Below are 13,790 nucleotides of genomic sequence, written 5' to 3' on the forward strand. Positions count from 1 at the left end.
ACTCTCAGATGCAACAGGAAATATTTGCAGTTTCCTTTGGAATCTGTAGCAACCTTAAGTTACTACTGTACTTTACATTTTCTAATTGTGTTTTTACATTCCTTGCTGGCATGCTTAACTGTAGTCTTGAGGGTGGGGGCTGGGATTTCTTATAACTTTTCATTATTTTCCTTCTTTTGTTGTACAGTTTAATGTGAAAGTTCTGCCAGAGAGGATTATTTCTGAATTTACCATTGTTTTTAGGGTAGATGGGTACTGACATTTTTCTATGCAACTGTTCTGGTGCTAGTAAAAATCAGAGATGAATGTGGCAGCTCTCTCAGATGAGTTCATTAGCAAGGGATTGTTGGAAATTGTGCATAGGACTTCTACAAGCTGAAGTAGGTTTGCACTGGCGAAGTCCCTAAAGTCTCATTTGGTGGTGGGTTGGTAACACTAGGCCTGTTGGAGAAGGTACCCGATTTGTTGTCATATTCAAATTAGATCCCTGAATATTCATTAAGTGGTAAGAACTCCTGAGGCAACTTATTTTGAAGAAGGAGTGCACTCCATCAGGTCCATTGGATAGCAGTCCTTTGGTGTCTTGGGTCATGCACAGGGACAGTTGGCACACATCGCTAGATCCCCCAGTGTATTCCTTGGGTGATGGGTGTACTGCAGCCTTCTGATTAAGGGTTGAATGCTTGGTGTTGCAGCAATAGGCCAGTTGGTCAGCTGGGGTGGTGCACAAAAAAATGTAATCTTCATATTGCCTGAATGCTGGAATGAGATGAAAGATGGCAACCCGTTTGATTTCATGGGCTCTTTGAAAGAGTTAATATTTAGTTGTTTGAACATGTGTTAATAGAGAGGGTCTGTATGAGTTGCAATTAGTTGAGTGACTTGAGGAATGCATGATCTTGCAGTCCATGGACACTTGCAGACGGCTAATTTTTAGTCTCGTTTCAAGTCTGTAGAAATCCAGTCTGGCTGATTATTAATCTTTCCATGCCCATAAAACAGTATAGGAAATAATTTAGTATGGTTTGTCTGGTTTTATGGATTTCACCACAGTACTCTTTGCCTCTTATTTAAAATTAAACATGGAAAGAAAATCATTTTACAAAAGCTAGTGATGCTGAGATGTAACTCACTATGGCAGAAGATAGTTTGTAGCTAAAGAGATTGAACCTTTATTAAAAAGAGAGGCTAATTTTTGGGACTTGATTTGCTTTGATAATACATATACAGGACTCGGAAATTCAAGTATACAAATGTTTTGTTTGTCAAGAAGTTAGCTTTATTTACAGATGATAATGAATTGGGGGGATGGGAGGATTTAGAAATAAGATGGTAGGAATTTGGATTTATGCCATGAAGGACAGTAACAACAACCATACAGACTATTATACTCATAAAGTAGCAGGAGATATTCTACAAACTAAGCCACAGCAGAAATGGTGAAAGGAGATTTTACCAGTAGGGATGACTACAAATATAGGCATAGAAAAAAGATGAGACTGGGATTTACTGATAGAAATTAGTAAAGGAACCAAGGTATTGAGTACGAATAACAAGGAAGGAAAAAGTAAGAGTGGGATGAGACTAAGCAGACTGCAGGTTAGAGACTTCCTTCCCTAATAAGGATTGATAAGAGTATATGAGAGAGAGAATTATAGCAGAGTGCTAAGTGAAACACTAGCTCCAGTAAAGGTTTGTTTTGTCTAGACCAGAAGCAGCTGTTAAATGGATAATTAGCAGGCCATATATAAAAATATTGCATGATAACTGTAAGAATCAGTCAGAGGAAGTTAGGAAAGAGAGAATGATAAAGCAGTGTACAAAGGAACAATGGGAAGACATATGTATGGCTGCCAGGTATTCAACAAAGTTTAAATTGGTTTAAGATTTTTATATGGAAGTATTTGCACAGGTAGAAGATTTTTCCTCAGGTAGATGTCAAATACTGGAGGTGTGATGGGAAAGAGGGGTTAGTGGGAACATGCTTTTTGAGAATGTAAGGAGTTGAGAATTTTAGTATTTCTTACAGAGTAAGTTGTCAGAACTGTTGGTGGACCAAAATGGTTGTAACTAAGGAAATTATTCTTTTGAATTGGGCAGTAGGACTTGAATGGCTTAGACATAGGAAGGCCTTACAAAGTTTAATGCTGTTGGCTGCCAAATAAGTTAGAACATTTAAATCTAAATCAAAACCAACTTTAATTGAAGTTGAATATTGTAAAGGAAATACAAGAACAGGAGGTAGGGTCTTTTAGAAAGGGGAAGGAGGAAATTACATAGAAATAATTGGAATCTGTGGGAACAGTACATGCAGAATGTTCAGGAATAGGAGTAAAGTTTAAGGGAGGGCAGGAACTGAGCAGTTTATGTAATGAAGGGATGAAAGTTGCTAAAAAGAAAACATTTGTTTACTGCATGAAAATAGTAGTGGAAAACGTTTCCATAATTTGTTTTCTGTTAATGCACATATTTGTATGCGTCCCATTTTAGTGATGGTTAAAAAAATTGCTTACCTTCATTAATGCTTCTTTAACCTGCAGTATGAAAAACTTGCCCACCATATTTTTGGCAAGTCCACTTTCAGTGAACTGCAGCTCATATTAAATAGGAATTATAAGGCAAGTAGTTGTAGTAACCATATAGGGATTATCAGTACCCACCCTTATGAATTACCTCACATTTCCTGAAGGGCAAAACCCATCAAGGCCAGGAATGAATTTTATGTCAACACGAAACTCAAAAAAAAAAGTAATAATAATTCATACTGCTCAATATCACCACTTTATTTTACAAATCTATTTGTCAAGGTTGATTTTGAAAGATGCAAGGCAGTCATTGTATATTGCATGTAAAGGCTGTTTGTTCCAAAGATGGGGTAAATATTTGTCTATACATATCTTTCTCTTTAATTTATACAGGTCTTTTGGGTTTCTAATAATATGACAGGAATGGACCCCATTCTTAAGTCAAAGTATGATTAAAGTTCATTAAATTAGAATTTCAATGTCTGATGTTAGCCAGAAGTGATCTTTGCAGAACCCGCAGTGTGCCCAGTATTGACTCGTTCTGCAATCCATACAGAGTTACATGTATCGGTAACATCTAAGTACGATTGTAAATTCCTTTTTATTGACCCATTGCTCCTACTACTATTGGAACTGTCTGGGTACACTTCTTCCACATTGCCCTGGTTTCTGCCTACATATCCTGGCATTTTAGGACTTTGTCTCTCTCTCTGTATGTAAGACACTGTAGTCAATGAGTGGAACAATTTCAGTGATCAGTGCTACTTTTGTCATATTTTTATTGACTACTATATCTGATTTTCTTGCATGTATTTTTTAAACTGTTGGTAATGGGTGATAACATGCAATATTAACTTTATAATTTTCTCTAATGCTTTGTGGCTCATATTTCCCATGTTTTTAGCTACTTCAGTATTCTAATGTTTACACAATCCCCAGTGCAACAGTCTTGCCACATTATTATACCTTTCAGTATTCATTCCTTCTGCCATTAGTATATCACAACCAGCAACAAAATGTGACTGTTTCCAATTCTGTTTTACAAAACCTACATTTGTCTCTTTCTTCCACATGTTCAATGGACTCTGTAAACCACCGTGTACATAGTCCACTATTTTCGGACGCCAGTATTAACCTTTCGTCTTTTGATTTAAATTCACCTCTCCGTAACCATTCCTGTGTTCGATCCTGATCAACATGAGTTTGTTCCAAGAGTTTTCTGTACTTGCAACTATATTTATGCATTTTCCATGTCTTGCCTTCTTATCTGATCCTTCACCTTGTATTCATTCTTCTGTTTTTTGGCACATTCAATTGCTGCCTGACTTTTATTTACTTCTGGTTTGATTTCCATTCCCACTTGACACAGATAGGTTTCTGCTAAACTAAGCAGGGAAGTTATCTTAGACTTATTCTCCTAATGTTTTAAAACTTTCACTGTGTTTGGGTCATGTGATGTCAGTAGATATGTATGCAGATCTATACATGTAATCAGTTTTGAGGATACCCATACACTTAGGAACAGGGAATATATAGTCTTGCTATACACTGATTTTTATAAATCATTTGATGAGCATGAAACACCTTTCTTGTTTTCTTGTCCAACTGATCCAACACCTTTTGGGGCCAGTCAGTCACTCCAAAATTGTAAGTTAGGACAAGAAGAACAAATTGGTTTATAGCTTCGACTTTCTTCCTAGATGCCAGCGTTGTTTTCAGCATTACTTTTAGTCTTCTAAAATATTCCTTACTAAGTGTTATTCCTATTTGTTCATGTTTTATTGTTGATCCTTCATTTCCCAAATATTTATACACTCCCTCTTGCTCAAGTTCGTTTATATCACATTATTGTCCCAGGCTGATGTTTTCTTGTTGCTGCAGCTTTCCTGCTTTAAGGTTGCACATTTATCAAGACCATATGACATTTGTACGTCATTTGAAAAAGTCTTGACCCTTTGCAGTTGTGCTTTCAGTTGCTCATTTGAGTAACTGTACAGTTTTAAATCGTCCACAAAAAAAGATAATGTGAAGTCTTTACACTTTGTTGTTTTCTGGGAACCAAATTGTAGCCACGACCTAATCTGTTAAGTAGGCAGCTTAATGGGTTAAGGGCAAGACAAAATATCAGTGACAGAGAGTGACTCTGGAATATCCCCATTTTAATTTTTATCCGCGAGATAATGATTTGTCCTTTATCATGGCTTAACTGCAGTGGCTTGCCACTGTTTCATGGTTACTGTAATGTAACTGATCAGTGTAGGATGTATCTTATACTTTTTAAATCACTCTTTTGTCTATAAATGTGGAATACTGTCAAATGCTTTTTTGTAGTCAATCCATTTTTACATTTCTCATTTATGACTTTAACAACAAATAATTATTTGCTCCGTGACTTTGTTTTGTTACCCTTTTGTTCTATTGCCATAATTGAGTTTTTTTCTAAATGACTATAAACTCTCATTGTCATTTCTAGTATGTAGTTTATGCATCGTAAGATGGCAAGTTATTGATCCATAGATGTTCTTCGTGTTTCACTGTTGCAGTCATCACATTTGGGTTATCCTGCCAGGGGTAGCCCTCAGTCGGCCCGAATACCAGAGGCTTAGTATTTCTGTGTCAGTTGCTGCCGCTCCAGGACTGACGTCAGGTTGTCAGTGGTATAAAATCAGGCAGCCGACGCCATTACATCAGTCTTTCTTGCCGAGGAGCCCGAAACCGAAGCAGTTCACACGAGTGCTGGTCGGCCGCTACCTGAGTTTTTGTTTCCGAATTGAAGTCATCTAAAGTTAAGTACCCCATCGGGGATCCTTTTTTCTTGCTCTAACTGATGTCAGAAAAAGTTAATTGTTTCGCCTGTGGAAAGCAAATACCACACCGAGACTTCCATTCTTACTGCATCACCTGTTTAGGCCCAGACTACGACGTCCCTCGGTGTCGCTTTTGTGCTTTGTTCAATGCCAGAACATCGTCAGGCCCTTATTGTAGCTAGATATTTTCGCTCTCAGTCCTCTAATTCCTATATGGCATCAGTAAGCCATCCGACTACCGATCTTCCGAAAAACTTTAAGGATAAAGACAGACAGACCACACAGGTCCAAAACTGCCAACGACACTTCCATTAAGCTAGTCATCAGTTCTCTGGTCCCCAGTGAGGCGCTTTCGCAGCCCCTGATGCCCACTTCTGTGAATTTGTAGGCCGCTACCGAGACCCTTTCGGAGTCCGGTATGCTGCGGAGACTTCTTCGACTAAGGATCCTGCAGATGTCTCTACCTTTGATGGGTCCAGAGCTGCTGAGCAGACACCGGCTTCCGAGGAAGAATTTCGCTCTACCGATACTCGACACAAACTGACCACTTCTTTCGCATCTTCAGTTCTTTCTAAAACTACCGAGTTTCTAAGGGTACGAACTACGCCCAAAAAAACGATGACCCCAAGCTCCGGCACCTGCTTCCTTGCCTCAATCTCAAATGCTTAAAATGGTGGAAGACCTTATGCTTATTAGGGAAAGCCAGGCTATACCCCTTCCAAAAGAAAGAGACTTGTCCCACAGTAGTTTTATCTGAACAGGAGTCCGATGAGTCTGATGCTTCTGAATATGAAGACATGCAACCCCTCTCTCCTTATGAGTATTCTCATGCAGAGGAATCCATTCCTTCTGCCTCTCCACCCGAGGATTTTTCATTTGGTGAAACCCTTCATACTTTAAGGGAGCATTTCCAATGGGAATGTCAAGACTATCCACAGTCAAAACAAAAGAGAGACTCAGGGAATTCTTATATTTACCACACCACAGACCTTTGGCCATTCCTCCTGTCCTGGATGTTGTGGATGATGTTTTTATGGGATCTAGTTTGACTCCTGACACCCTTCTCCTGCTCCCAGGAAACCTGACGGGTACTACAGAGTCCCTGACTCTCACAAATTCCTTTTCCAAAATCCTACTGCTGACCCAGAGGTCATTTCTCAAGGACCTAAAGGAATGAAAGCAACCTTAGCTAAGAATCCCACCCCCTCTAACAGGGATTCTCGAGCTTTAGACAGATTGAGTAAAAAAGTATACACCTCTGCTACTCTTGCTATTAGAGCATTAAATTGTCAGTTCCACATGCTGAAATATCAGTAGCATACCATGGAACTCCTCAAACAAAAAATATCTTCCTTTTCCTGCTTGTGCAGAAAATAAAGAATTACAAGAGCTTATGCATTCTGCAAGTCAAGTTACTAAGCACACCTTGCAGTGTGGCTTTGATGCCATAGAAGCATCTTGCAGGGCAGCAGTCACTGGTACTGTACTCAGAAGGCATGCTTGGCTTAAGGAACAGACCTTGCCAGACCATGTCAAATCAAAATTATTGGACGCACCTTTGAACAAAGACAATTTGTTTGGCACCAAGGCAGAAGAGGTCTTAAAAAAGATGGAAGAAAAAGCTAAATCTGTGCAGACAGACTTTTTACAGGTCAAGCCTTCGAGGTTCAGTAGGCATTGCCCCTCCAAGCACTGGCCCTTTCCTGCCCCCTCCAGGCCAGCTCAGCCCAGAGCCAGGGGAAGCAGACTTCCCCAGACAGCAGCCCCAGGTAATGCAGAGATCTAAGCAGTGGAGTTCCTCCTCTTCAAAAACAAAGAGTGTTAAGCCACCCCCTTATGGTAAGAACTCACAATGACTTTACACTTTCACCCCTTACCTCTGCCCACCTGCTTGTGCCCCTAGGAGGAAAACTCTCCTTCCATGCAAACAACTGGGCCTCTATTACCAACAACCGATGGGTCCTCAACATAGTGTCTTAGGGATACAAATTTTATTTCCACACTCTGCCAACCCCAAAAGGGTTCCCAGATCTACATCCAAACCAGGGGGCAGAGGTCAAAAAGCAAGTCCTTTCCCTGCTCTCCATGAGGGCAATACAGCATATTCCTACAGACCAGATAGGCCAGGGTTTCTATTCCAGACTCTTCCTAATACCCAGAAAAGAGGGCACCTGGCGGCCAGTCCTAGATCTATCCATTCTAAACACATTTCTGGTGATACCAAAATTCAAAATGCTCACCCTCCAGCAGCTTCTTCCTATGCTTTTCAAGGATGCTTGGTTGGCCACCCTAGACCTAAAAAAGGCCTACCTACACATCCCAATCAGGGAATCTTGCAGGAAATATCTACATTTCAGGGCAGGAGCTATGCACTTTCAGTTCTCTGCATTTCTCTTTGGCTTATCCACTGCTCCCAGAGTTTTCACAAAATGCCTGGCTCCAGCCATTGCTTTTTGCAGAAAAAGAAATATTCAAATTTACTCCTACTTAGACGATTGCCTGATTCAGGCAGACGGTCAGGAAAAGCTGTTACAGCATCTGACCTTTGTAAAGAACCAGCTGACCTCCCTGGGGTATACTATCAACAAAAAGAAATCCAAACTAGTCCCCACACAAAAAATTGTATTCCTGGGAGCAAGCCTGGACACAGCATCCCAGATGGCATTCCTTACTCCGGAAGAACAAGCCTACCTGACAAGGCTACTTCTCTTAACTAGCCACCAGAACCCAGCTGTCTGCAAGGAAAATCCTGCAAGCTCTAGGGTTTGCGGCCTCCTGCATTCTACTCATTCCATATGCCAGACTGCATGTGAGGAAACTGCAATGGTACCTAAAAAGCCTTTGGTGTCAACACTCTCAAGACCTGGAAACTATCATACCAATGAAACCTTGTCTAAGGAAAGATTTTCTTTGGTGGGCAGCAGCATGCAACCACAACAAGGGACTTCCTTTCTCACAACCCCACGTCGCCCAGACCATCACCACAGATGCATCAGACTATGCCTGGGGTGCACACCTGGACGGCAGGTGCATTCAGGGCCATTGGAGTCCAAATCAAACACATCTGCACATCAACCAAAAAGAGATGCTAGCTGTTCAGCGTGCCCTGATAGCTTTCAAACCCCTACTGTCCCCGGGGCCTCTACTCATCAAAACGGACACCACAGTGAACTGGTATAATCAACAAGCAGGGAGGGACTCGCTCTTATCCTCTTTGCAGGCTCGCCATGACCCTTTGGCACATGGCCTCAGCCATGCAACTACACCTGCTAAAGATGTCTGGAGCGTTTTTCCCCGGGCCTCTGTTGAAAGTAGGCTCTGCCCTAGTTGACTTTCCTGGTCAACAAATGTTAAATAAATAAAGTAATTATTTGCAAGAATGAGTTTCAAAATTATTCCGTTCAGAAGTTGTTTTAGTGAGGAAAAAATAGAAAATGTGGAAAATTTCACTCTTAAATACTTACATTTACAAATGAGAAATACAGAGTTGGCCTTCTATAGACCACAATGTGAAAGTGTTGGAACTTCCTTGGTAAATCCATGAAAAGGTAGAAACACCTCAAGCAGTGTAATATACAGAGCAGTGTGAAAATGCAGCTGCTAGTGTTAATTTAGTTGCTATTCCATAGAGTATATGTGCACAAAGTTATACAGATTGACAAAATGATTGTGGTATGCACTGTCCGTCTTGAAATGCTTCATAATATAAAGATCAAAGTGCAGGAACATGTGCCACTCCATTCCCAGTAGCAGCACCTTTCAAGTTAACACTTCACATGTACCTATACAAGTGCCAGCACCTGACGGTGTATTTCTTGTTTTAAACTAAGCAGAAAGAGACACAACACTTCTAACAATAATCAACTATCACATACTGATTCGCTGTTTTACAAGCCCCTGTTTTCCACTTGGTTTTGTTTGTGATGGAGTACTTTATTGGTAATTTCAGGAAGGAATTCCTTTCTGTGCTGTTTGTGTGGCATTTGAGTGCGTTACCCACAATTTGTGTCTGTGTGGGTTTTCTTGTACACTGCTTTCCTGCAGCTTACCAATTGATATGCTGCTTTGTCCATTACATGTAGGCATTGCTGTTGTCCTTGCAGGCCCAGTTGTGGTTGCAAAGGTCTACAACGATCATTTCTTAGTGAACCTTAAGCTGCAAATGATTTGTTAAGAGGCTTGACTGTCCTAGCAACCTAATTATTTTGATGCTGCATTTGCATGGTTTCTCTTTTGCCAAGTTTTTATCACATACTTGCTGCATGACTGAAAACATTTGTTTGACGTTCTGATCATTATTGCATACTTCATTTAATATTGGTTAAGACAAGTGGTAGAATTCACTTTCTTGAAATCAACCATCTTGCCTGTAATAGACAGCAGTCACACTTGACATTTTGTTGATGTGATATGTGGTGTGTGACTTCACTGGAGCAGTTCTGATCATGTCATGGGGTCTGTTTTTGCTGGCTTTAGTTATGTTGCATTTGATTGGCTGATGACAACATGACCACTACCCATCTGACTAGTCAGCTTAATTTCTCATGAAAAAATAAGGCACAGCAGAGCAGGAGAATCCGCAATATATGCACAGCCAGTCGTAATTCTTCAATGTATTTTATTGATGGTAATCCACAATGAACTCGAAAAATCCACAAGTAGAACACATGAAATCCACAATAAAACAAGCTTTCGTCCCTGCCAATTCAAGGACTTCTTCAAAATAAAACCATTCCTATTCATTTCAGGTTTAAATACGACAACATATATAAAAACACGCCCCTCCCCCCAGTATTTTACCAAGCATAAAAAATCATTCCTAATCAAATGAATATTCATGAAATACCTTCATAAAAAATACACAAGAAGAATGTCACCTTACTGGTTTACCGAACTCCTCTTTCTATAGCTTTTAATTTTAGGAAGCACGCAAGGGGAAAGCAGTCATATAACCCTGGCCACTGTAAAGCATTGGTTCTTAGTTGCCATAAGACTTCTTGTTTTTCTAAAAAAAAAAAAAAAGTGTCCAAGGTTCACCCCTTACATCTGGTATAATAACTTCCAGTATAACAAATTTAAATGCATGATCAGGATATTCCATGCTGTGTCTGGCTAAAGCATTGGTATCTTTCCTATTTTTAATGTCCCTTAGATGTTCATAAATCCAGTTTTTCAGTTTTCTCTGTTTTTCCTATATAAAAAGAGGGAAATTTTGTACATAAAGCGCAGTACACAACTTTCTCTGAATTGCAGAAACATTTTTTTCTTCAATTTAACCGTAACATTATTAATATTAAAAATACACCCTTCTTGAATATAAGCACAAAAGTGTCAAAATCCACATTTCTTCATATTCCCATTTAGTGGGCCAATATGCGTATACTCTAAAATGTTTTTTAAGCTTCTACCTTTTTATACACACTGATGGGAGCTTGACCTACTGTTTGTCTCGTGTTCTTATTATTGGCTAATACAACCCAATTCTTAAATAAAATATCAGCAGCCATTTTACTACAACTATTAAAGGTCATAATAAATGCACTACCAAAATTCTTGTCATTCTAATTCTTGAGTATCAAGACTGTTTTTGTCAGTATTAGGTTGTATATTGTTTTCAGCAGTATTAGCCATAGGGCTAAGGCTTTGGCTTTCCCTTCCTTGTTGCCTTTCATCAAGTAGAGGTTTAAAATAACCCCTTTCACGTTTGTTCACTACTTCTATCATTACCTCATTTATCAAAGAGGTGGGATACCCACTTTTTAGGAACATATCAAGGTGGTCCCACTCATTCAGAAAACTATCAAAAATAGAGACCATGTGTGCGGCCCTAACAGATTGGCCCTTAACCACTGCTTTCCTTTGTTTAAAGGGATGGGAGCTATTAAAATGCAAAAAACTATTAGAGTATGTTGATTTCCAAAAAATGTAAAAGCTATAGAAAGATGAGTTCAGTAAACCAGTAAGGTAACATTCTTCTTATGTGTTTTTTATGAAGGTATTTCATGAATATTCATTTGATTAGGAATGATTTTTTATGATTGGTAAAATACTGGGGGGGGGGGCGTGTTTTTATATATGTTGTCGTATTTAAACCTGAAATGAATAGGAATGGTTTTATTTTGAAGAAGTCCTTGAATTGGCAGGGATGAAAGCTTGTTTTATTGTGGATTTCATGTGTTCTACTTGTGGATTTTAAGAGTTCATTGTGGATTACCATCAATAAAATACATTGCAGAATTACTGCTGGCTGTGCATATATTGCAGATTCTCCTGCTCTGCTGTGCCTTATTGTTTAGTTGTTTTTTTTCTGCGTTTTCACTTATTGTGAACTTAATTTCTTCATTTTTGAATGACCATTAGATGTCCTTGGATTATATTGCTTGTGCATGCATTCACTAAATATAGGTAGATATTAAAAAAGATTGACTGGCAATGCGTTTTGTAGTACTGCCTTGTAAACAAACTTTGTTATGTAAAATGTTTGTCTGCATACATAAATATGGTATTTTTAGTGAAGGTTACATTTACTTGTAGAATAATTAATAGTGAATGCATGTGATTAAGGGATTTCTGTTAAATGCAAATAAATATCCCCAAAATGGTTGAGAAATTTGCTGCCCAGCCTGTATTATGGTTTTAGAGTTGTGTACCAGAAAACCCACCTGTCCTATGTTTCATGAATTTTACAATTTTTTTCAGGTCGCTCCTCTCTTTTTCCTTTTGAAGATGGCTTTCTAGAAGACAGTCACAGTGACCAGTCTTTAACATCTGGACTAAGTTCTCCAACCCGTTGCCAGAATGGGGAGAGAGTGGAACGTTATTCTAGGAAAGTTTTTGTAGGAGGCTTGCCTCCTGACATTGATGAAGGTAAGAAATACTGAGTAAAAGTATCAACACCTTTTTTTTTTTCTTCTTTTGAAGTCTAAACAGTAAAGTTCCATTGTGTTAAGATGATTTGGACTTTCTACAGGTTGTCCCTAGTGTTTACATTTTAGTGAATTGTCAAGAAATATATGCCAAGTTGTATGTTTATGATAAGAGTTTTCACTTAAGCTGAAAAACTTCAGCAGTGATATTTAAAGTAGCTTAAAATGTTATTCTTTCCTTCAGTCTGCGGTTGAGGTCAGTTCAGGGAGAGAAACAGCTACAGTGAAGGTCAGTTCAGGGAGAGAAACGGCTACAGTGAGGTTCTCATGGGTCAGATTTCACATTACAGATGTGTATTCCATTTGTATTGGATTTGGAGGTAGACATTGAAGTGTGATAATGCTTGTCTGATATCTTTGTATCTCAGACATCGGTATTCACTAGAGATCATTTGTAAGGTGGTAAAAAAACAAAGTCCGAGTACCAAAGTTGTGATGATCTTCATATTGACATAAGAAGCCCTTTACTACATTGACTGTGAAATGAATGGCTGTGGTTCAAACCAACAAGAAGCATGTTGTACTTGTGGCCAGTTGCCTTGTGTCTTATGGTCATAACTTCAGTTAACAGGAACTGAATTCATTTCTACAATTCTAACACAAGAATTAATATTTTGCTGTTTTCACTCCATTGGTTAGACTTTACTTATTATATTGAGCCTTGTTTTAATCACCATAACTTGGGGTTGCCATGATTTGTATGATACTGTCATGATGTGAGAGATAAGGCTTCACAAATCTGCCTTATTTTAGTGGGTGTGAGGATGGTATGAAGCTTCACTAAACCTAGAGGTTTTTGTGATTGTAGTAAATCTAACTGTGGTCATTTTGGGATGAATGGGATCCTTGTATCTCAGAATGCTGTCTAAGTAATAAGTTGTAGATGCTCCTTTACGAGTTATAATGTGAGAAGGCAAAACATACCTCTCAACCTGCAGACATTAAAAATAGCAACAAAAGCTCTTGAAAAATAGGAGCATCCAGCTAAAAATTTGGATAGCTAATCAGCATAATATTTGAATAACAAATAGCACGTAACTCTACTTATTTCCTGTAGGAATGTGGAAACCATGCAGAAACACGTTTAAAGATCAGTGACAAAATGATGGAAAATATAAGCAGATTATCAGAGACAGTATAAAATCTCTAGGATTTAGTGAATTGTATCACAAAAGTCTTATCACAGAAAGTCATTTATTTTTGCATTAGAAAAAGGGAGTTTTAAGAAGTGTGTCCTCTTTCTTTAAATTATTGTTGCAACTAGTATGTTGTTCATGTAGTACGATTTTCTGTGTACTAGACAGCATCAAAAATCACGTGATGAGGGAGATTCCAAAAATTGTGTGAAGGGGTAATCGAGCCAGAAAGTAAGGACACCTTCAGAAATAGGGGCATTCTAAAGCAGGACTGAAAACGGGAATGCTGCTGCTGAATAGGGGCAGTTGAGAGGTCTGAACCAAGACTGTCTAAAACAGTAGGCCATTTTATCCAAACTACAAATAAAATAGCAGTGGTGAAGTAGGGGCAGATCC

General features: G+C 38.9%; 1 protein-coding gene across 1 annotated transcript in view; it reads left to right on the plus strand.

The window, feature by feature from the left end:
* Positions 1–13,790, plus strand: part of CPEB3 (cytoplasmic polyadenylation element binding protein 3) — a 1,212,550-nt gene that overhangs the window by 680,608 nt on the left and 518,152 nt on the right. The window contains exon 5 of the mRNA XM_044056700.1: positions 12,032–12,199. Coding sequence (XP_043912635.1) covers positions 12,032–12,199 — 168 coding nt within the window. The remainder of the gene's footprint in view (positions 1–12,031; positions 12,200–13,790) is intronic.

Source organism: Protopterus annectens, chromosome 14.part0 (genome assembly GCF_019279795.1).
Source record: "Protopterus annectens isolate FY-2018-M chromosome 14.part0, PAN1.0, whole genome shotgun sequence".
NCBI classification, from domain to species: domain Eukaryota; kingdom Metazoa; phylum Chordata; order Ceratodontiformes; family Protopteridae; genus Protopterus; species Protopterus annectens.